Below are 25316 nucleotides of genomic sequence, written 5' to 3'. Positions count from 1 at the left end.
CTCTTTGTGTCCGTTTATGAAAATGAAGGAGCCTCGGCGCGTCCCAACTGCACGCCATAGGAAATGTGTTCTGATGTATGTTCTTCACAGAAAATGAGTGTGGGTTTGAAAAAATAATTTATCACATAATTTTTCTGTAGCTAAATAATGAAAATGGGTCCCACAGACCCGAATACCGTACAAGGCTTAAAGGTTCATGTGAGATCTATTGGTATTGTATGCCTCCAAAGTTATTGATTCAGGTTACGGGATCACCCTGAAACACGCAGGTATTTGACTGAGATACATTTTGACTTAATTTTACCATGTTATTTTCTAGCTGTATTGAAAAATGTCTTTGTTGTTGTATTAGACCAAATGCATTGATATTCAATACATAATGAACAATTGTTGTAATTGTATTCATCCACCACATAAACAGATTAAATTCGAAAAATGACAAAAGAAATAAAACCAAAGACAAATTATAAAGAACTATAAAAAAAAAAAAAAACTGTCACACAGCCCAAGGTAAGGGAATGATAGGATATTTTCATGGAACTTCTCCCCAGAATCCCCCCCCCCCCCCCCAACATTTTGTCACCTTGTCCCCCTGGCACCTGACTCAAAGAGGCCCAAGTGAAAACTGTAAAGTCTTTGATAAAAGTCATGGTAGGCTGCTTCAGATGATCGAAGACTCTATTAATCAATTACCTGGAATCCTCTGGACCGTCTGCACTCATTAACAATGTGTTGCATCATTCATAATTTGATCAGAGAGCTGGCTAGACCCCCGGTCACAACGCTGCCTGCCAGATATTATAATTGCTTTAGTCTGGCAGGTTTGGCTGGGGTCAAACACAAACACTGGACCACCTGTGCTGCGGGGACCATTACTGTTTAATATGAGAGGAGAAGATTTATGCTACCCTGCTAATAGATCACTTAGTGTTTACTTTGATATATAATATGGCAACAACCACAGCAACCTTATGTGCTATTAAACATGATACTATGCATGTGTTTCAAAGTTGTATTCTACCCTGTAGGAAGAAGCTCATCCCTTTGAGTGTTTGAACAAACCTTTGCATTTAAAGACACGTGAAAGCACTGATAATGACTTATGATTATGACCTTAAACACTGAGTATGATATCATATTTTCAGGTTGAGTATGCATTGGTGTATTAGCTATACAACAAATTGACATAACTGATATTTAGTCCAGTTTTCTGGCTTTTCAACAGGAGTATCTTTTATCAAACACCACAATGAAGTCTCATCTCCGCTCACCAGGGGCTTTACAGTAAACAGCCAAGGTCAAAGTTTTACACGGAAGCGATTAAGAGAACATCCCTGAAAATGCACTGAAGCCTGAAAGAGATTTAAAGTCGGTGCTGAGAACACATTTGTTCGACCTGAAGCCCCTTTACCAATTTAGTTTAATTCTCCAGTGGATAGGCTTAGGTTCCTGTAGTTTTTGTAAAATGTTTGGTTGCCATCCACAGATGACCCAAATGTTACATGAGGACATTATCTGGTTTATAACAAATATTGATTTAAATGTGATTTTATTAATTTAAACAAATACATTGCTTCCTCTAAGAAAAAATAATCCCTTTCGCAAGCATAACTGCTGGAACTGCATCGACAGCAACAATCTTAGAATGATGGCAGCACTGATTTTCTGTAACTGTCCAAGATTGTCCACATTGTCTTCTCCATAAACTCTTTTCTGCTGCTTTCTCTGACGACCAGCTCTCTATCTTCTTTGCCCTCTTTACTTTTTTTCTTTTCAACAGTTCATCATCATGACTACAAAATTCTGTGCTGCCCATGAATATAAAAAATAGTAGTTCCAATTTAAAAGAGGATCTCCAATGAAGTAAAAAAAAACATCTTGTGACCAGGTTAGAGGTAGCCTGACATTTAACATTCCCTCTGGAAAACCAATGTGTATTAAAGAGGTTAAATTCATAAGACGCTGACTACCTCAGGTAACCTTTTTATAAAGCCTGTTCTCATTCATAACACTCCGTTCGATGTCTCTTTATGGGATGCGCCTCATCCGCGGAGCAAACAGAAGCATCAATCTCAATACGCCAATCCTGATTGGCAGGTGATCTTGACGTCAGCGTCAGGGAATCCACCCCCTATAAGTAGCTTGCGCTACGTCGCATGCGTCATTCAAACACCTCTTCTCGCTTCAGAGCACATCTCTATATCGGTAGCCGGGCTAGCTTAACAGTCCACAGACTGAACCCAAGCTAACTTCGGTCGAAGGGTGCTCGCCGGCTACTTTTATGCTTCTGCAAGAAGACTTTTAGTATTAACATACCAGTTAATAGTACAATCGACCTCGCCGTTTTCTCTTTTCTCCGGAAATTAAAAAGGTAAGGTTTTGACTTTCAAGCTAGCAGCACACCTGTTGCTAGCTTGCCTCCCTTGCTACCGACACTACGATAGTGAGGACGTTTTTTCTTTTCTTCTCACACCAGAGAAGAATAGGACTAAAAGAATATTACCACACCAGGTAATATTCTTCGAGAAAAAATCGTCGTCTTTTCTTCGGACTAACGACAGGTTGGAGAAGATTTTTTTCTCTGTGAAGTACCTGCTACGAGCGCGTCCTTCCCACGTCGCCATAATGGCGAACAAGATGGACACGTCTCTCCCTCACACCAGAGGAGTCAGGGAATCGGAGGCTCGGCTCTGCGGCTGCGGGTTGAAGATTTCGGACGCAGACTCACACCAGGTCTGCTCGTCCTGACTCAGGCTGCAACATGCCCAGGAGGCTATCGACAACCCCGGCTCATGCGGGCATTGTGCCCGTTTCACCATAAAGAGCCTCCGCCGACAGCTAGCTCGTCAAGTGTATGCCACAGAGATGGAGCCCCGCAGTGTGTCGGTCTGGAGCTCATCAGCAGTGGCAGCTGCAGAACCGGAGTCCCACGCCGTGTCAGGCTGGGACTCGGTGGCAGCGAGAGACGCGAGAGCGGAGCCCCACGCTATACCAAGCTGGGGCTCCCGGCTGGATCTCACTATGGTCTCGCCTGCGGAAGATGTCCTGGAGTTGGACTACACGGAGGACGAAGAGGATGCCTCTGGATTCCTCCTATCCAACTCGGATGAGCAGGAAGACAACGTCTTTATGTCATCGGCTTAGGCTGCAAAGCCGGGAGCGATGGCTGCTCTCCCAGGCGAAAGCACACCAGCTTTGCCCTGTCTAAGTTTGGACCTGCAGGCCGTGTGTCAGCGTGCCGCGTCCAGACTAGACATCCCATGGCCCGAAATGGCCAAGGAGACCTCCAGGTCCCATTACGAGGGGAAAAATTTGCCCCAAGCAACGAGGAAAAAGAGGCAACTCCTTCCGGTCTTCCCGGAGATGTTGGATGAGGTGTCGGTCTCGTGGAGAGACCGGCCCTTCAGCAACAAGGCCCCAGTCCAGGGTGCCTCCTCCCTAGACTGTGACGGTATGGAGAGGCTCGGACTGCTCCGCATACCACCTATGGAACCGCTGGTGGCAGCCCACCTCCTACCGAGGATGGCTACTACACCAAGCAGGAACCCCACGCTGCCGGCGAAGGCGGACCGATTCCAGTCGAAAATGACTGAACGTCCTACAGAGCCGCAGCGTTGTCCGCCAGGGCTTTGAACGTTTCCTCGCTGCTAACCACATACCAAGCGGAGCTCTGCGAGGATCTGTCAAGCAATCCTGGACCGGCAGTACTGGACGCGATCACGGAGATCTGTCTCCGCGTTCAACGCTGCGCCGTCCAGGCCACGGGCAAGGCAATGGGAATCATGGTGGTGCAGGAAAGAGCTAGATGGCTCAACCTCACCAACCTCCCAGACCGGGAAAAGGAGGATGTGCTAGAGATGCCCATCGTTCCCGAGGGGATTTTTGGCTCTGCTCTCGTCTCCATGCAGAAGAGATGCGAGTCCAAGAAGAAGGAGGACGAGGCCCTCCACCTCTGTCTCCCTCGAAAGGTCCTGCCGCTGCCTCCACAGCGGCAGTCCTTCGCCCAAGCTACCTCAACTGCTCGGTTCAAACTACCGAAGCAGCAGAGGTCACAGCCCGCCCTGAGTCCCCAGCCCAGGCAGGAGACGAGGGCGAGTTCGCCCAGAAAATCTCCGGTTCCGGCTGCAGCCCAGGCGCAGCCAACCCAGAATTTCGGCCAGCAGTCGAGGAAGAAGAAGCGGGTGGCCTGACAGCCTCCTCTTCTCCCCTCCGTGATAGAGCTGGAAGTCCGAGGTTCCCCAGCTCCAGATGTGTTCCCGCTGCCTCGAGAGATGCCTCAACGCCATCCTCAAGTCTGCAAAAACACATGTCACGAAATTGGTCTGTTTTGTCTTATAAACCATTTTCCGCTGACGCATCCAGGCTTCAGGCCAAGGGCGCAGCTCAAAAAAATGAAAAGAAAACAATAAAAACAATAAAACCATTAAACAGTCCGCCAATTGTTCCCCTTTTGAGAACAGCTACGGCCTCTCTCAAAAGGCGGATAATAGACGGGTCTGTGAAGGCACCACCGCCACGCGCATGCGCAGTGACGACTGGGGTTATAAAGCCACCACCGTCACGCGCATGCGCAGTGTCGGTGGGGATTGTCGAAATGGGGTACCACCGTGTTCAGACACTTGAGGGCCCCATAACACAACAAATAGAGACTCAGAGGGTAAGAGACGTGACATCTCCACTGGCTCTAAGGAGCAAACAGTGGAAGATGCTCACAATGTCTGCTTGGGTTTTCAAGACAGTAACACAGGGCTACAGACTCCAATTCGCTGTCACCCCCCCTCGCTTCTCGGGCATTCTGTATTCACAAGCCCGAGGAGAGTCAGCCCATATTCTAGAGAGAGAGATTCTCTCACTTCTAGAAAAGAAGGCTATATCTATAATACCCGCCGAGCAGAGTCAGAGCGGCTTTTATTCCAAGTATTTACTCGTTCCCAAACGGGGAGGGAACGGAATTCGGCCAACACTAGATTTGAGGGCTCTGAACAAATATCTAAAAAGATACAAATTCAGAATGCTCACTCACACATCTCTGCTGGGTCTCGTGCGCCAAAACGACTGGTTTACATCAGTCGACTTGAAAGATGCGTATTTCCACATCCCAGTATATTACCCACACAGGAAATATCTGAGGTTCGCATTTCAGGGGATCTGTTACGAATACAGAGTACTTCCCTTTGGTCTGTCTCTCAGTCCAAGAGTGTTTGTACGATGTACGGAAGCCGCGATAGCCCCGTTAAGACAACAGGGCATTCGCCTGGCAACCTACCTAGACAACTGGCTGCTTCTCGCACAGTCGGAACAGGAGGCTATTACGCAGACAAATGTCCTCGTAAAGCACCTGCTCAACCTGGGTTTCAAAATAAACACAGAAAAGAGCATGTTGTGCCCAGCACAGAATGTACTCTTCCTGGGTTTACACCTGAACTCGGTGCCCTTTACAGCCCGCCTGTCAGCGGAAAGAGTGAAAGCTTTCAGAGCTTGTCTCGCTCATTTCCAGCTGCGCAAATATGTTCTATTCAGATCATGCCTGCGGTTACTGGGGCCCCGCGCGTCATGGCACGCGGAAAGTGATGGTTACTGTGAAATGCGTAATGGCACTGCGCCACTGGCTGCACCCGACTTTTCTAGTTCGGAGCGTGCCTATGGGTGCTGTCCTTTCACGGAAGGTGGTCACCACGGACGCATGTCTGACAGGCTGGGGAGGTATTTACGAAGGTCGTCCGGTGAGGGGTCTCTGGAGCAGAGACCTCCAGCGGGCGCACATAAATTACCTGAAGCTTTTAGCGGTGTTCCTCACCCTAAAACGCTTTCTGCCTTTTCTCAGAGGACACCATGTCCTCATGAGGACGGACAATACAACCACAATATCGTATATAAACCGACAAGGGGGTTTGCGCTCTCTCCAGTTACCCCTGCTGGCACGCAAACTGATCTTGTGGAGCTGCGGCCGTCTCCTCTCTCTGAGAGCGACGCACGTACCAGGTGTAATGAACCTCGGGGCAGACCTGCTGTCCAGAGGTGTACCACTATATGCAGACTGGACTCTACATCCAATGGTTGTGAGCCAGCTGTGGGTGTGTTACGGCCGAGCCGCGGTAGATCTGTTCGCATCAAAAGAAAATGCTCACTGTCGGCTTTTCTTTTCAATGCGCGATCAAAACGCACCATTAGAAGTGGACGCGCTCACGCACATTTGGCCTCCGGTTCTCCTGTACGCGTTTCCACCCCTGGCGCTGATACCCCCAACTCTGGCCAGAGTGAGGGAACAGCGCCACACAATGATCCTGATAGCTCCGCACTGGCCTGCAATGTACTGGCTGGCGGAGATCTATCAGCTGCTGTGCGGTCAGCCGTGGCAGCTCCCCCTACGCAGTGATTTTATAATTTCTACAGGAGCTAATTGAAAAACACAGAGCTTTCTCCATGATCAAAGTCTACCTGGCTGCTATTGCTGCATGCCATGTGGGCTTTGAGGGTAAGACGGCCAGCCAACATCCTTTGGTCTGCCGTTTTGTGAAGGGAGCTCGCAGGCTCCTCCCTGTTTCCAGGTCACTAGTGCCCTTATGGGACTTGACAGTGGTTTTAGATGGGCTCACTCGAACCCCATTTGAACCCCTGGAAGAAGCTGACATGAAGCACCTGTCACACAAGACAGTGCTGTTACTGGCCCTGGCATCCGCCAAGCGAGTCAGTGACATTCATGCGCTATCTGTACATCCTTCATGCACTCAGTTTGCCCCAGGGCAAACGAGAGTGTTGCTGAAGCCCAACCCTGCCTTTATACCTAAGGTGGTTGGTTCATGTACCCCAATTGACATTGAGGCATTTCTTCCGCCGCTGTGTCCCTCAGGGGAACAGCAGCCTAATTTGCTATGTCCAGTCCGTGCTTTATGCACCTATATGGACGTATCAAAAGAGTTTTGTCATAATGACCAACTCTTTGTGCCCTGGGCTAACCCTCAGAAGGGCAAGCCTGTTGCTAAGCAACGGCTCTCTCACTGGATTGTGGAGGCAATTGCTTTGGCTTACACGAGTCAGGGTCTGCAGGCACCTTCGGGTTTATGTGCTCATTCGACTCGTGGTCTGGCTACATCCTGGGCTTTGTTCAAGGGTGTCTCCATCCAAGACATTTGTGCAGCAGCGAGCTGGTCCTTGCCGCTCACTTTTGTCTGCTTTTACAGGCTAGACGTCTCTGCTCCCAGTGTGGCCCGAGCAGTGCTGGGCACCCTGTTGAGTCAGAGCTCTACCTGTTAAGTTCTGGTTGGTTTGGTGATTTTCGAGATAAGCTCGTCTGGCAATACGGGAGCTACAATATCCCATAGTGAGACATCGAACGGAGTGTTACGAATGAGAACTATAGGTTACTTACGTAACCCCAGTTCTCAGAGTAACATGAAGTGAGATATCTCACCAGACGGCCCTCCTTGCTATGGTGAAGTGAGAAGAGGTGCTTATTTTTGAATGACGCATGCGACGTAGCGCAAGCTACTTATAGGGGGTGGATTCCCTGACGCTGACGTCAAGATCACCAGCCAATCAGGATTGGTGTAATGAGATTAATGCTTCTGTTTGCTCCGCGGATGAGGCGCATCCCATAGTGAGACATCTCACTTCATGTTACTCTGAGAACTGGGGTTACGTAAGTAACCTATAGTTTATATATCCATATTGGTCCTTGGAATTGCTCAGTAATTAGTATTCTTTCTTAAACTTTCCATTGCATTTTGAATGATAAGGCTCTTATGTCCTCTTAAATAATGTTTATTTACCTCTCAAGCCTTCCTTACTGAGAAGGCACATTATACACTTTACAAATTATTTGATTTTTTTCAATAATGCATGCCTGATTTAAATAGAGATGGACAAGCTGCAACTATTAGCCGGCAAATTAAGCTAATGCTTGCTCTTTGGCTGAAAACACTGTTTGAACCTAATTCTCTAAGGTTAAAGATGACCTGTTTTAAAACAATAACCATTTTCATTTATTTTAAATATTCCCTAAATTGCGTTATGAGTTATATCATGCTAAATGTCTCAGGCTGAATCTGAAAGTCCAGGCAGAAAAGTTCCACTTCGTCAACAGTTGATGATAAAGGAAGAAGTTGAGGGAATAAAGAGAGCATTTCTCTTGCATATAAGTATGATTCTAAGATCTGAGCAGTATATCATTCTAACATCCAGACATTATTTACCCTTATTTCTCGGTACACTCTGTACAGCAAACCACACTTAAATGCTTCTTTAATAACAACCTTTATTTTTTTTTAAATAGATTTTCATCAAAATAAAGCACAGCATTGATTTAGATACAAAAACCTTTATTGAACAGCTCTCCTCCAAAATATATCACAAGTTTTATAGCTTTGGTATCAACTCATGTACAACCATGTATAAAAGGTCTTGACAGCACATAGAAAAACAGTTTGCTAAAAGTGGATTACCAGTAAATCACACACACTAAATTAGGCAGTAGCAAAATAGTACCACACAACTGATAGCTTAGACATTCACTGACAACACTGCTTTAAAAAAATTCAAATATCTTTTTATTGCAAAGTGAAAAGTGTCAAATGAGTTTTGCAGACAGACAGAAGCACATACAGAACAACATGATTCAATTTAAAGCATATTTGTTGACTCGAGTAAAGTGTTTTATTTTGCAACACTAGAAAATAATTTATATTGGTCAGGATTGTTTTTTATACTTTCTTTTTTCAAAGCCTGACTGTGTGCCAATGAGCAAGGCACTGATCTGTTAATCATTGTTAAATAGTCTGTGAACCAGTTCTTCAACACATAGTACACCCTGCGCTTTGGGGTTTGGTCACAAAAGTACATAAAATAACAGCCCTCAAAATATGTGTATCAGTCCAGAAAAGCATGTTTAGTATTGCTGCTGATAAAAAGTATCTGTATTGGTGCTAACCACTGAGCATTATGTGACTCTGTATATTTCCAACCTCAATTGCATCCTGCAACAGTGCACATGCACGTCATTATTGAAGGAACTATACAGTAACTCTCCAACATACACCAATTTCACTAACCCTAGGTCAATATTCCTGGTGAAAGTTAATGCCCTTAGCATGCTAGCAATGCTGCTTCCAATGAACCACACATTTAACCAGTTAATCAAAATTATTTATGCAATTTAAAGTGACAAGTGATGAATTAAAAGGAAAATGACGGGCAATGAATAAAAAGCTAAAACACTTATACTTATTCAACAATTCAAGTACATTCTCATTGCTCAAATATTTCATAATGTTGTCTACCTTAGGAAAGACTTTGAGATGCTTAAGATGACAAACAACATGTGTTCTTTCTACCTCACTTTGTAACCACTGCTACAATCAATAACCAATCAATACAAAAATACATCTTATCCCTTCTGAACTGAGTACATTTCTCTCATGTCATAGTCAATTTTTTACCGAACGTAGATATTGCACAACAAAAATATCCCTATAAATCCTTTTCTTCTACCATAACAGTCTGACAGTGCTTTATGCAAACATGTGATAAGAAATCCTTAAAATGCCTAGAAAAGACCATGTTGCCTTTTTATCTGCAGAGATCTCTAAGCTCCGGCTGGTTTTATATATCGACCAAAGGCAGTACAAGGTTTTCCTCTGATACCGGTCCATTCCATCTCTAAGCTGTCATAAAGCTGATACAACAGCTGTAATAAATCCACCTGATTTGGTCAGATACACCTCTCCATGCATCAGTAACATCATCTCTCTCATGATTTCTCTTCCAGCCTGGAAACTTTGGGAATTCGTAGTTATAGCCAATCACTGGCAATCGACACTTCGACATGTCTGTTGATGTCTGAAGAAGGGGCTTTGGTGATGTCAACGGTTGGCTCCACAAACGTTCCCAGTTGGGGCCCGGAGCCCGCCGGATGGCCCAGGGAAGCCACCATAAACAAGAAGTCATTTGTGCGGCGGGTACCAGTGATTGCGAATCCCCTCATGGCCTTAGTGGCGACCTTGGAGGAGCTCTTTACGCTGGAGCCTCGTCGAGGAACCTTACATCGCAGCAGGGCTTGGAAACATCTGTAGAACTGGGTCAAGCAAAAGACAAAGACTTGATCAGAAATAGATTGTTCTCTCCCGAAATCAACTGAACCAAGTTACTTAATCCCCTATTATACTGTTTTTCAACAACATATTATAGGTCTCAGAAATATACAAAACATGTCTCTGTGTTCTGCTCGAAATACCAAACAGATCATGCATTGTAGCATCCCATAATCCCCTCTGTTTCAGCCCTGTTCCAAAAGTGCTGTCTGTTACTTTAGAGGAAAATAAGGAGCCACTCCCCACGCCCCTCTGAGAGATATTTGGTTAAAAAGAACACAATGGTGCTTGAGGAGGGGATTCAGGTGATAAGGTGGGGGGGGGGGTTACCTTGGTTGCTGATTGGCTAATGGTTACACAAGCCAAAAAATTGTTATGACATCATAAAGTGGCCAAAATCTGATCAGCTCAGAGTTTTTATATAAATGGATCAGGACAAAAAGTGGGCGAATCTGTTTTCCCGAAACTTTCAGAATCTCTTTACACAGAGGGGACACATGTTTATGTATAAAATACACGGAAAAGTGGATTTTGCATAATAGGTGACCTTTAAAAATAGGACTGTTTAGACCCTTTTTTCTCTCCACCTGATCTCCCCTGTAAGATCCCACAGTACTACACTCTAAAAACGAATTCAGGCAACCTTTCAACTCCACTTAATTAAATGCATGGTTGCAAGATAAACATGTGAGTTAATTGATTTAGCTAAACATTTTAAGTTGCAAACATTAATTTATAAGTTTTGTTGACATAATATTGTTGCTAATTACATCAACTTAATATCGTGTGTAATTTGAACTCTGATTTCTGCGTTAATTGACTTAAAACTAAATTCAAGTTGTAGTAAGTAATGCAATTGGCTTGATAACTTAATTGCTCTACACCTTGAGTTAAGGATTTCAAGTCCACTCCCACTTAACATGCCTGGACAAGTTCCGAAAGTTAAGACAAATAGAAATATACAAAGGACATTTTAAGGTGAGTGTCATCTTTTGTCATTCAAATACAGTAGATAGCCTTGTAGTTGCACTGTATAGGCAAATTGCTGTTTGACCAAAATTAGCAGCCTTTGAACTGTGAATAGTTCTGTGAGAGGATACAAGGTAGAGGCTACTGTGAGAGTAAAAATACTTTGGTTACTATTGTGATATCACTTTTTATTAAAAATGAATCTCGGTGAAGCAGATCAAGGACATGCTTCTTGAGGTAGGGTCGTTATTTAGAGTTGTCATTTAAATGCAAGTTGTTGGCAGTCACCCATTCAGAATATATTCATTTAGGTAATTTCTCTTTTTTTCCTTTTTCAAAAATAGCACAATACAATTGAAGTACGCAGAGAACTATAGCCATCCGCTGCCTTGTCGTGTACCTTGGAGAAAAGGAAGAGGACCTTTTCAAGGAGTTTAGCGACGTCATTAAAAATCTTAGAATAAAATCCATGGGCACAGTGTAAAAACACAGGACAAAAGCACTGCTCTATGTCAGTTACATTTTGAAGCATATTGCACTTTTGGCCACACACCAATCAATAATATCTTAGCAACGTTCAGCATGGATAGGTGTTGACAGCAAAGGCATGGGAAAAGGATTGTGATAAATAAAGTATGTGGGGGTTTCCATCGTATTACAATTATTTTTTGGCTGCTGTTAGACCAGCGAAAAGCACCCTTTTCTGATGTTTCTGTAGGTCAAGAGAATAATCATCATTCAACAATACAATATTTGGGAGACAGGGTATGTGAACTCCAATAATCTCAGATACAATGTCAATAACTTGTTTCCAGAACGCTCTTACTGCAGTACATTCATAAACCATGTGTACATGTGTGCCAATAGTCTTTAGGTTACAGAGAAGGCATATGGGGCTTGGAATCATCCTTAATTGACAGCATTTTCTGGTTGACAGATAATATCTGTGTATCATTTTATACTATATAAATTGGTGATTGTGGTTACGCGATGTTAAGGAGATATTATTCCATATTCTCTTCCAATCAATAGTCTGCGTATAATTTTTTTAGATCTGCGTTCCATACTGCAGAGATGCCAATATATCCGGTTGATTTATCTTGCAGCTTTTTATATATATATATATGAAGTAGTGCCGCTCACACTGTTTGAACTTAATATGACCTTAACTAATTGATCTGTTGGCAGAGGTTGATTCCACGGAACTCCATATGTGCGCATGGCAGTACGTAGTTGCAAATAGAAAAAGAAAGAAGACCCAGGCACATAATACGTGTCTTTCAATTCTTGGAAGGACATCAAGCCGTTGTCGTTGGTTATGTCAGAAAGACAATGTATTCCTCGGGTTTGCCATTGTGGGAATTGGATTGCTTTTTTTCCAATATGTAATAACAGGTTATGAAAAATTGGTATGTTACTATGCCAATCTACAGACCAATTGCACAATTTCTCTACATGTTTCCACACTTTCAAAGCTTGCCCAATAATTGGTCCAAATGTTTGCATACAGTCATATGGCAACATGGCAGAAATGAAGGGCAATTCCTACAGAGCTTTTTGTGCCATTTACTAGAGTTGTATTTCAATCGCGCACTGAGGTGAATATGATTTTAAGCGACAGACTACATACAATACTTCATTTATACGCTTATGGATCAATATAAATGTTATTGTCCTACATGTGGCAGGTTGGCATCTGGTCCACCTTGTCTAGTTTTAAAATTACTTTTAACCGTACAACTTTAACAAAATGGCACAGGTACCTACTCTGTAGCTGGAAGCCAACTGAAGCACTTTTATATTAAAGTAATTAAGCCCATTGTGCTTTTTACAGCAGCCAAATAACCCCAGCATTCAAATCCTGCCCCTCACAATTTATGTCAGTGTTCCTGATGTAGTGTGTCAGAAAAGACTGGGGGGTTGGTCGGCATGCAGAACATCGGACATTTTCTCACAAAGCAGAACTGAAATTACCATTTTATTATCTATGGTCTGGATTTTGTTCCAACTAAATAATAATATTTAAAATGTTGTCACGGACATAAAAAGTGTGTCATTGAACCTGGGTATTGAAGAATTTGTCAACCTTTTTTTGCTGGGCATATTGCTTGGTTTCAACTCTGCAGCTGTGCTCTTAGAACTTGGCAGCTGAGTAATCTTCAATAATTGCAATGATAGCACTTTGTATTACAGTTTTAGTCTGAAAACATCAAGGTTAGTTTTTGGGCTCAATCAAACAAGCATCACTTGTTTGATCAGCATAAAAAGCGTCACCATGTATCTTGTTTGCCATTTTTAATACCTGCTTAACACAACCAAAACAATGGAAAATAAGTGTCACCAAAGTATAAGCTGAATTGTAAAACTTTAATATTTAAGTTGATTGTGATCCCTCAATTAGCAGCAAGATGTACGTATCAAGTGGCAGTTCATTATGCAAGATTTAACATCCTTAATTTACAGCTGATAAAACCACAATAGGATGCATTTAGGTTGACATTTCATTGCAAGATTTAAAAGACATTACTATAACCATATTTCTTCAAAGTTATGACATTGTCACAGTGATTTCTCTTCAACCTTTACACCTCAGGCAATGCTGTTTTCCAACCAGGGTAGAACATATGAAAATGTTTTGAGGAAAGAACAGACGGGTTGTCTCCAAGGCACAGAGGAAAGGCATTGCAATGTATTGAACCTGTCAGGGAATGATAAATAGTGAATGGACCCCTGGATCGATTTTTCAACCCAAGAAACAGATCTGGAAGTGTCAGGATTATGATTTCATGCAGATCCTCCTGTGTTTCTCCATCCTGCACATAACAGCCCCCATGGTACCCGGCTCAAAGTGCAAGTATCTGCTGATGGACAGGTGGGGGGTTTCTGAATTATTGAGGATGCCAGCAGTAGGTTGAAGGCATAACAATGAATTCAGGGTATTTGGCTATACTTTAAATTCCAGGCATTTCCAGCCTAGACATATTCACAACTCAGACAAGCACTTGAACAACATTTTAAGTCCCTTTCCTCAGCTCTTGGTAATGTGAAGATGCCACTCTTGAGTAAACGTAGTATACTTAGTATACGTACATGTTCAGGTATACTTATAGTCTACTACATTTTCTCATGAGCACAAAACATGCCTAATCTGTTTCACAACTACTGGTCACATAAGAAAAGTAAAAAAAACAAACATAAACAACATTTATGAAAAGTTTAATTTGTAGAGAAAGACATCGAAATAGAGACATTAAGACAATAAAGGGTTGCTGGATACATAGAGTAATCAAAACAAATGTATAAAGAAACAGGAATCATTGTAACAGTCAAGAGATGTGATGTTCATTTGGACTTTTGCTGAAAAGCAGTACTGTATCAGGGGTTGAAGGCATATCGTCATTCTACCATTAGCCCAAATTGTTATCATTGTCATTATGGGTGAAATGATATAATCTTGACCTCAAATGTATAAGTCAATATATGTTTTATTTAAATTGATGTTGTTGCTGCTCATAACTTGGTGGAATATCCATTTTTAATTGTGGGAGGTGCCTCCTGATAGCTCCTGGGATTCATCTGATGGTGAATGTCTGAGGAAACAGGTTACTGCATTTTAGTTGTAAGTAAAAGACAATGTGCCCCTTCTTTTGAAAAGAAGTACCACAATTGTAGTCGGGACAATGTCCATAATCCTTTACGCTACAGCTCCTCCCTCCGGTATTTTGTGAAAGGAGCAGACATGAAGTTTTAAAACTAAAATTATATTATTACAACCTGATAACCAGTAAAAGCTATGGGATGGGGTGAAGCAGGAAGATCACGCAGACTGCTGAAGGGGCCTCATCTTGCGGAGGGAGCCTCAACTGAGACGCAAATGCGGTGCACCTGGCGCGGCACGTTTTCGCCGCTGCAAGGCTCCACTAGCACCTCCCCCACCACCCCGTTGATGCTCGCGAAACAGAGGGCCTCATTATCGAACTTTGCGTGGGGCCTCAAGTTGGCCTGGGACGGCCCTGGGGTGAAGGCTGGGGAGATTAAAGTATTGATACAAAACTTCTGGCAATTACTAACATTAGGGCTGAACGATATACCGTGTCATGGCGATAACCGCGGTATGCCCATGCGCGGTTTTCACACCGCAGGGACGTGCGGTTTTATAAAATTTTTATAATGTAAAAAAATATATTAAAAAAATTAAAAATTTAAATTTAAATTTGGAACTGCGATATTAAGTAGGTACATTAACTCAAACACGTCATGTTACAATTATTTTTGCTGCTTGCTAGAAAAGGAAAACTTGCGCGGCTCTCATGTCAGGGGTCCTTGAGTGAGTGACATGCAGGCTCTGCATCACAGCAGGCCCCGCCCCGCTAGTTTGCAGGCGATCGAGAACACGGTAAAAAATGAGCGCGGCACAGGAGGACGAGAATGAAGATTTAATTCGAAAAAGAAAAACAACATCTGCCATCTGGGATTATTTTGGTTACAAAAAGCTTGATGTTGACCAAACAAAGGTACTTTGTAGACGGTGCCATGCAGTTGTTTCGGCAGCCCGAGGCAACACGTCGAATTTACTTGCCCATTTGAATAGACACCACAAATCAGATCTGAATGCCTCCCACAGCGAAAGCAAAAAACTATTTCGGATGCCTTTGCCGGTGTTACAGTATAAGTTGAGTCATGACAACTGGCGACATTCTATTATTTTCGTCATAGGAATCCGGGGCGTGTACATTGAGGACCCATTGTTGACTTACCAGAAAAGAAACATCGTTTGTCGTTTACGTTCATCTTTTGCTATATCTGCCTTCCTAAGATCACTTTGCTGCACATTCAGTACTCGTATGTGAGGTTGTGGTTGAGAGTCCGATATCGTGACGCTTACAGGGAGGTATCGAACATTACAAAGTAGGTGACTGTGTGGATGCCTGTTCAAAACATTGCAAACTTCAATAAATCATTTAAATTATATATTTGTTTCCGACTTTCATTTGTTCATCGTTCTTAATGTGATGTATAGTAGCTTTGATAGCTGTCCATACCTTCACACAGCCTAAAAGTAAAACACAAGTTGTTTATTCACAGCCCGAACGCTCATCGAGATGACTGGATCAGTCATGACAACTTGTGATCAGCTCCGATTAAATTGTGATATCAATTCTGTAGCTAACCTCCAGGGAGCACGTTTATTTTATGAAATACCTGTATCCCTCTCATCACAACAAGACTCTACACTGTGCAGGAAAAACAATGACATACATGAAAATAACCTTGATGCATGGGAATTAAACACACAAACTAACAGATAAATCATCAGAAGAAGGCAGAGAGGAAGTAAATAACAACAGAAACACGGAAGGCAGACAGAATTGCTTAGACACGGGTGTCACATGAAATTTAAATGTTCTGGAAAGTTCCTTATACAGCTTTAGCCTTTTTTATCTCATGAAGTCCCAAAGTGACACACACTGAACAGTCTGGGGTCATCATGGTCCTTGACATTTGCTTTTGTCTTCCCATAACAACATGTCCAAGATGTCCATGTGTCAGGCTAAAACATGTGACAGAACTAGCTAGATTTGGAAAGGTTTTTTGTTGCTAAAGTTAATATTCAAGCCATTTAAGAATAAAAATGCTTACATGACATGTCATTTGTTAAACTTTAAGCTGTCTTCGGCTCTTTTCTGCTGGAACAAATGTAAATGTCCCCTCTGTGGGACGAATAAAGGTATTCTGATTCTGATTACATTTAACCTGTTGTGGAAACATTTCTTGATGAAATTGATATGAAACAAATGCCATAAATATTGCTGTGACACATGGTGTCACATCGGGACTTTAACCCTAAACCTTCACAGTAAACCCGGAGTGACATATATGCACAATTAGAAATATGATTATGGTCTGGTCAGTTAATTTAGCTGATTCAATTATATTTAGTTAACATATGCTTTATTCTTCAATTCATAGTATGTTCAAACAAATGCAAACCAAAACATCATCCTTGTTAATTAAGTTATAAATAAGAGTTACTTTACCATTAAAGCCCAGATATTTGACACTAGGGAGGTTACTTGTCAGAAATGTGTCTATTTAGTCTAAATGACGTTCCCCTTAATTTCCCCAAAAGTAGAAATGGGTCGGGGTTCTTATGGGTTAAACGTATAGGCTTAAAGGCATAATAGAACTACCGTATTATATGTATTCAACTTGTGCCCCGCTGGACTTACTTTTCTGTGGTTTACCGTTACTGTGACATATCAGTATAGCCACGGAAGATAGTTTGTGTGTTTAATTCCCATGCATCAAGGTTATTTTCATGTATGTAATTGTTTTTCCTGCACAGTGTAGAGTCTTGTTGTGATGAGAGGGATACAGGTATTTCATAAAATAAACGTGCTCCCTGGAGGTTAGCTACAGAATTGATATCACAATTTAATCGGAGCTGATCACAAGTTGTCATGACTGATCCAGTCATCTCGATGAGCGTTCGGGCTGTGAATAAACAACTTGTGTTTTACTTTTAGGCTGTCTGAAGGTATGGACAGCTATCAAAGCTACTATACATCACATTAAGAACGATGAACAAATGAAAGTCGGAAACAAATATATAATTTAAATGATTACTGAAGTTTGCAATGTTTTGAACAGGCATCCACACAGTCACCTACTTTGTAATGTTCGATACCTCCCTGTAAGCGTCACGATATCGGACTCTCACCCACAACCTCACATACGAGTACTGAATGTGCAGCAAAGTGATCTTAGGAAGGCAGATATAGCAAAAGATGAACGTAAACGACAAACGATGTTTCTTTCCTGGTAAGTCAACAATGGGTCCTCAATGTACACGCCCCGGATTCCTATGACGAAAATAATAGAATGTCGCCAGTTGTCATGACTCAACTTATACTGTAACACCGGTGTTACACCATACGAGAGATTCAAAACGGTATAAAGACATCACAGATGCCATAACATTTCACCTGGCAAAAGACATGGTACCAATTTACACCGTTACCAAAGAGGGTTTTAAGAAAATGATCCGCTCACTTGATAAGCGGTACGTTATACCGTCACGCACCTATTTTTCTCAAGTCGCCATTCCCGACCTGTACGAGAAATGCAGGGCAAAAGTTGAAACAGCTGTCAAAAGTGGAATACTATGCTGTTACAACGGACTTGTGGTCCAGCCGGACAACGGAGCCGTACATAAGTCTGACGGTGCACTTTATTGATGAGGACTTCGAACTGAAAAGTCGCTGTTTGCAAACGGCATTTTTCCCAGAAAATCACACAAGTGAGAACATCGCAGCGGGGCTGAAAGAAGCGGTGGCTGCTTCAAACGTCAAGTCTGTATAACAACAGACAATGCTGCAAATATGGTGAAGGCTGCCTCCCTGAACGAGTGGACCAGGCTGCAGTGCTTTGGCCACAGACTTCATCTTGCAGTTGGTAAGCTACCCCCGCCCACACTTTATTTACTAAGCTGTGTCTGTATCGAGTGTTTTTTTTTTTTTAAATAACCTTTATTCAGGGAAGTGTAACAGAGTAATGCTATCTTTTTCAGGAGTGCTTAACATCCTGTCCTGAAATGCAACAGTTTTCTTAATTTTAATCAGTTTCATAAATGTTACGTTTTATAAGCAATTCATTGTTGAAGGCAGCTAATTTCAAACCACACCACACACACACACACACACACACACACACACACACACACACACACACACACACACACACACACACACACACACACACCTTATGTGGATAAATTGTTATGCTATAAATTTTTATGCTATAATATAAATAATATATAGATGAACTCAGACGATTGCTAAAAAACATCAGGTAGGATTTTCTGTGAAATGGCCAGATGGGTGGGAAGAGGGAAGGACGGGGTGGCATGGGAAAGGGATTCCCTATATTTTTTTCTTTGTCTTTTCTTTTTCTTTTTGTATTGTCTATATAATTTGTATCTGTATAAATCCCTTTTGTGAGGGCAAAAAAAAAAAAAACAATAAAAAGTTGGTCACAAAAAACCACAATATATACCGCAGGGGAAAAAAAAACGCAATGTCAGTTTTTTTCAAAACCGTGCAGCCCTAACTAACATGATAGCTCAGGTATGTGTCTGTTCAATTCGAATACCTGTAGCCTTATCCCTTCAATGACAAAAACCAGGTGCTTTTCGATTTGAAAAAATCGCCCAAACATGAATTTGTAACCTCACCACAAACTCACTTTGTGATACTTTTGTATTGACTTAACTCAACATTGAACTTCTCCTGCTCATTTCTGTCTGTCAAATGCTGGGTGCTTAGAGGTGCGGAGAGAAGGGCAGACATCGAAAAATGCCTCAGCACATCAACAAAGACAATTTCCTAACAATGAGAAACTCAGTCCGTCCATAACCTATTGGTCATCTATCAGTGAAGGCTACACAGAGATGTAAGGAAACAAGACAATCAACGCCTCTCAGCGGTGCTGATGCAAACTCCCCGCTCCCTCAGCTGTCCAAACAACACACTGACGAGCGTTAGACAGATGGTACACAGGGAGATGGAGACAACAGAATTAAAGGGGAAGTGAGATGAGACACATGGGCATCAAGGCTAAGGTCAAGAGAAAGGTGAAGGCGGTGACATATTAATAGATGAACCATGACAGACAGATGCACTGACGGAGTGTTCCAAAGAGAGATGACTGAATAGTTCACCAAAAACCGGTCACATCATGTTTGGGTGATGCATTTCGTTGGACGGATTACATTTGTATGTTCCTAGGTTAACGTGCACAAAGATATAATCATCAGCAGTTCACTCACATTCGCTCTGTGAGATAAGTATTGTTTGTGTCATAAAAGTCCAACATAATTTCAAAATATGAATGCATTTGGCAACCTTTTTCATTTTCAATCAATGATCAAACTACTTTTGATCTACAGTCCTCTAAAACTTCTGAGAAATTGATTCAGCATCCTCATTAACCCTCCAAAACCACTCCAATAACATCCAAATTGGCTAATCTTTTTTTGAAATATTGGGGATATGGGTGATTATGCTAATTTATACTACTTAACTCAACTCATGCTAATTCACTAAATTGCCCAACATATGCAACTTAGCACCCAGCAGTTCATATATGCTAGAGACTCATACTATACATTTCAACATAACACTTTTGTGAACTCAATACATGTGGGTTTACAATAGGACTCCATATACAGGCAAATAGACTATTGACAGAGTTCTTTGTAAAACTAATATCCAAAACTTTGCAGTGCTCTCACCATAGTCTGATATGAGTTCAGTTGCAGACAATCACTTACACTTAATTGAGTTTAAGGGATCTAAATGAAGCGAATAAATGGGAGGAAGCATTTAGCTTCTTTTTATAGACGTCGGCACACACTACTTAATTACACGATTGCCTGACTTAATTTGATCTAATAAACTCCCGTTCTTTTTAAGTGTACTGCACACCACAGAGAGTAGAAATGATCTGGGAGCTACAGCCGGAAAAATAATGAGCATCACAAAGGAACTTGTGAACAGAATGACAATCAACAGATTTCCTCTTAAGATGTTCTGGCAAATTCCAATTCTGTTAAGGGCGGCAGTGTATTTTTATGTCTATCAATAATTTCCACACTGAAATCATCTTTCTGAAATGATCAAATAAGCAGCTCCCTGGCAACCAGAAATGAATCCAATCTTGTTCTGTTTGACGGTGATGGTTCTCTTGTACCTTATATGTCGTAGCTGCTATATTGTACTGCCATGTGGTAAATACTCGTGTATGCTGCTCTGGCTCTTTTGCACTTTTTGCACATCATGTATTTTTTTTTTTTTTTGCATGTATGTTTGTAAAATGTAATTTTCTTAAATGTTTAATGTGAGGGACTGCGGATGGAAATGAGCTCAAAGCTAAATCTGGCACTGTTACGCTTGATACATTTGAATGTTTTAAGTGTTCATTACTGTGCATTGTCCCTCACAAATAAAGGATTAAATACAAATTAAATAAAATCACACAGCTTTTAACTAAGCTCTCATTGTCTCACAGTCTCGGAGTCCAATATAACTAACTTTGGTTTGTAGGGATGTAACGATACCAAAAACTCACGGTACGGTAATATCGCGATAACAAGTCCACGGTACGGTATTTATCGCGATATTGAATAATAAAGGGAAAAAAATAATAATTCAATTTTTTATTTTTCAATAAACATTTTTTTTACTCAGAAAATGTTTATTTATTACATAATAAATCTGATTTGTACAGCATTTTAGTAGGATAGCAGTATTTGTAAAGTGTCAAAAACAAAGTGACAGTAACAGACTGGAACAAGAAAACCAGTGTTTTTGTACCTACTAGTACTACCAAACAAAATAGGCATTGTCTTTGTGCCACTGCATCTCACAAATAAACAAGGACATTTAATAATCAGACCCTGCAATAAAATAAATCAAGTTTCACTTTAGTTTTTAAAGTAACTCAACTCAAACTCACTAGTCACTCACTCAGCATCATCAGACAGGTTTTTAGGAGAATGTCCACATTTCTAGGTATTTATAAGCTGGGATGTTTGGGCATTTACAATATGCCCTGCTCTGGAAAAAACTCTCTCGCTTGTTACAATGACGGAAAAATCTGAAAGCAGTCTGTCATTTTGACAGATTAGAACAAACTCGGAACAGCGCCAACGTTTCCCCGCAGCCAGGCTCTGGTGTTATGCCGTGTTATGCATGCCCTCCAAAAGGAAATGATATAGTTTCCAAACCGTACTTTGCCGTACAGATCAATACATGTCTGGGAGGTCTTGCTTTACGCTGTGCGCGTCCCGCGAGGTGCATGCACACACGGCATAACACCGCCCCCCCCCGTTGACAGTTCACGAGCATGCTCTATCGTGAACTTTTCAGACCCGACGGGTAATAAGGGATTATGATGGATATTTTACGATCCTGTCTGTCGAAATGACGGACAGCGAAAAGTCTAATGCCAGGCTTATTGACAGGTCGAGATATAAATATATGGTTGATACTTGTCAATGTCTCTAGGTGTGTAAATGTAGCCCTGTAAATACGATGTCCTTTTGTGTTATCTGTTGTTTTATTTTCATGTTGTAACCTACTTGCTGCCATGTTAGACAGGTCTCTCTTGAAAAAGAGATCGATGATCTCAATGGGACCACCTGGTTAAATAAAGGTTTAAAAAAAAAAAGTGTTTTAAAAAAAAAAATATTTTTTTTTAATAATTTTTTTTTTTAAATCGCGGTAGATTTTGTCAGTCTCACGACGGTATTGGGAAGTTTATTTACCGCGATACCGTGATATTCGGAATATCGTTACATCCCTAGTAATAAGGGATTATGACGGATATTTTACGATCCTGTCTGTTAAAATGACGGACAGCGAAAAAGTCTAACAGCCTAACCTAACCTAACCCTTACTCAGCTTTCTTATTCCTGCCTTTTATTTAAACAAATTGTATGTCTCACACTATATTTTATTGAACTGTTTTACTTAAAATTTATTTTTGTCTTGACTATAGTGTATTTTGCACTGTTGGCGGGGCCCAGGACTTAAAATGTGCATTGCCAATTTCTGTGTAGCTTTTCTGCATATGACAATAACCCCTTTGAATCATTGAGTCTTTGAACTAACCCTAACCCTGCTAAAACCCAAATGTATCAACATATTTGAGAGACTTAGAACAGAATGGCCAGGCTTTTTACACAATTAACTTTAAAGATTTTTTCAATCCTCAAAATAGTGATTTCTTTCTTTTCGTCAATTGACTTTTCAAATGTATTGCAACTCCAATAGACAAAAGTGCAGAGTAATATTAAGTGTAATGTCAAAGGGTTCAATACAAATATGGCCCCATTTTACATTTTCCAATTTAAAAATGTGATCATCTAATGACAATGTCAGGCATTTCAACTTTGAGGTAAGTCATCCTAAAGGCTCTAAAAACTATTTCCCAAAAATGGTTTCCCATTTAGGTCAAATGATGATTAAAGTTCTTCTGAAAACTAGTTTATAAACTGCAGTCAAATATGCCCAAACCGCTCCGTCATGCCCTAAGCAACCAACCTAATATAGTCTTCGTCACAATGAAGCGGGAAAATGTGATCTCCCAGTCAGAAGGGCAATAATGCTTAGCAATAAATGGATCTTCCTCAGCAAGCGCATAACTTCAACACAATTACTTAAATAAAAAAAAGCAAATTACTTTTTGTTTCCCAATTACTGAATATATTAGACAGAACACACAACAAGCTTCTCTGCTTCGACATGTCTGTGCACCAAGCTTTTTCTTTCTTTTGAAGTTCTTTTAGAAAATAGCACAGTAATTCCAATTTAATAAACTGAATACTTAGCCTAATAGCATAATTGCCTAAGTCATTTTTTGGCCAAATTGTGATATCTGCCTAACTTTACTCTCCTACTACTGCTGCATCACCCTGCCTTATTGCCTATGTCCTCAGCCTATCAGAACGCATTTTAGAGTCCAAAATCACTATCTGCCGAAGTCATCTCTTTTACTTTGGCATTTTTTACGCTACATACAAAGATGGCGGACCACATGAGACAGAGGGCTCTGCTGACCACAAGTGAAGCATTAGCTCTTCTTTTTTATTCATATGGTGAGCTAGTTCATATTTCTTCAACTTTCTAGACACTAAATGTACTTTCAGTCAATCAAAGGGTTTAGGAACTGTGTGTTTAAACTTTTAATCACATTTCTGCGAAAAGGTAGGATGAAGTAGCAACACTCAGCAACTTTATTTTCTTCTGCTTCAGGGTCAGGAAATGAACTTGATACAAATTTAGAGAAGGACTCAGAGAAGGATTTAGATGGCCATGAAGCATGGTGTCACCATAGAACAAAAGTGTCTGGTTGCAGGGCACACACAAATGGAGTGCGACTCCATGCATAGCCTCAGTGAACGGCGTACCATCGAAGATATTCACACTCCACATGATTACATTGTCATCTTTGAGACTGCACGTTTGCACCCATCCCCATACAAGGTGACCCAGCTATACCACAGTGACTTCATGAAGTTATCTGGGGCCTATGTCACCAAAATTCGACCAGGCAGAAAAGTTTGCGACCCCAGAGTCCATGACCTTCGGGCTCTCCAGTACTTGGCAGATGGTCGAATCCGGCACAAGTTGGATTTTGAGTCTGACTGGGAGGACTTAACTCAGCAACTCAGCATCCCCGTAGAACCGGTCCACTGAGTCCCACTCTTTCTTGCCCAGTTGCCAATTACTCTCAGGAAATACAATGACTTGCAGGCAATGAAACCAGTACTACCAAGAGTGGCCCACCAGTAATACGACAACCTCCCTCATCAATAGAAAACGAGTTCACACAGCACCTCAGTAGGATTTGGTTAAGGTTGGACAGGTAACACAACTTGGTTATATTTAGGAAAGTAAAACTACTTTTCTGTTATGTTTGTATTCATGTGTAAAAAAAGTTGTGTAAGAAAAATTGCCTAAGTCATGGCACATTCTGCAAGTCATTTGTATTTGTTATGCAATTGATGTTGTGTCTTTTTTTTTTGTTGCAAATTTGTTCACACATCTGGTTGAACTTACTGTTACAAAATCAATAAAAAATACCAATGTGCTTGCTAAAAATTGTGTTTTTTCTTGTTTTCCAAAAACATTCAAATATGACTTGGGCAATTATGCTATTAGGCTAATTAATGTATTAATATACAGGCAGGAAATTATAAAGTGAAACACACCACTGGCTAATGAGTTTTTATTGGGGGTCGGGGGCAAAGCAAAACTAAGTAAAATCTTTAATGCAATTATCCTTTTTTTTCAAAAGCCAATTTTCTATTTTAATTTTGGTGTGAATACCTCCACATAGGTCTTGTGTATATTTACTATTTGACTTCATTAAAGTGAAAGTATCCAATCCGATCTATTCAAAGGAATAATAGGTAGAATCATTTGTTACTAAATGAATCAATAGCTGCAGGCCCGATGTACAATTGGAGCCCAAATTGTGGTTTGAACTTGAGCGAAGTGAATGCAAACAGTAGTAGAGTTGAACCAAATCAATTATTTGTGCAGTGATGGAGTAGATCACTCGTTAAATCCCACAGCCTGTTAAACTGTCAGTCATGATAAGGCAAGAATCCCCAGCTATCGTTTAGGACTACACCATGTGCTCTGTTTGACAAACCCCGTGATTAGTTCTCAAGCTCTGTGATTGGTTGACCTCCAA

The 25316-nt window shown here is 41.4% G+C and overlaps 1 protein-coding gene across 1 annotated transcript in view; it reads right to left on the bottom strand.

Moving 5' to 3' along the window:
- Positions 1-8301: 8301 nt before the first annotated feature.
- LOC307018306 (vertebrate ancient opsin-like) overlaps positions 8302-25316 on the bottom strand; it is a 112102-nt gene continuing 95087 nt past the window's right edge. The window contains exon 4 of the mRNA XM_079648498.1: positions 8302-10069. Within this exon, the coding sequence (XP_079504624.1) occupies positions 9788-10069 (282 nt within the window). The 3' untranslated portion in view covers positions 8302-9787. The remainder of the gene's footprint in view (positions 10070-25316) is intronic.

The sequence above is a fragment of the Notothenia rossii genome (assembly GCF_949606895.1).
Source record: "Notothenia rossii genome assembly, chromosome: 9".
In the NCBI taxonomy this organism is placed as follows: Eukaryota; Metazoa; Chordata; class Actinopteri; order Perciformes; family Nototheniidae; genus Notothenia; species Notothenia rossii.
The sequence above is the reverse complement of the archived record's forward strand: the minus strand, read 5'-3'. Positions and strand labels throughout refer to the sequence as shown.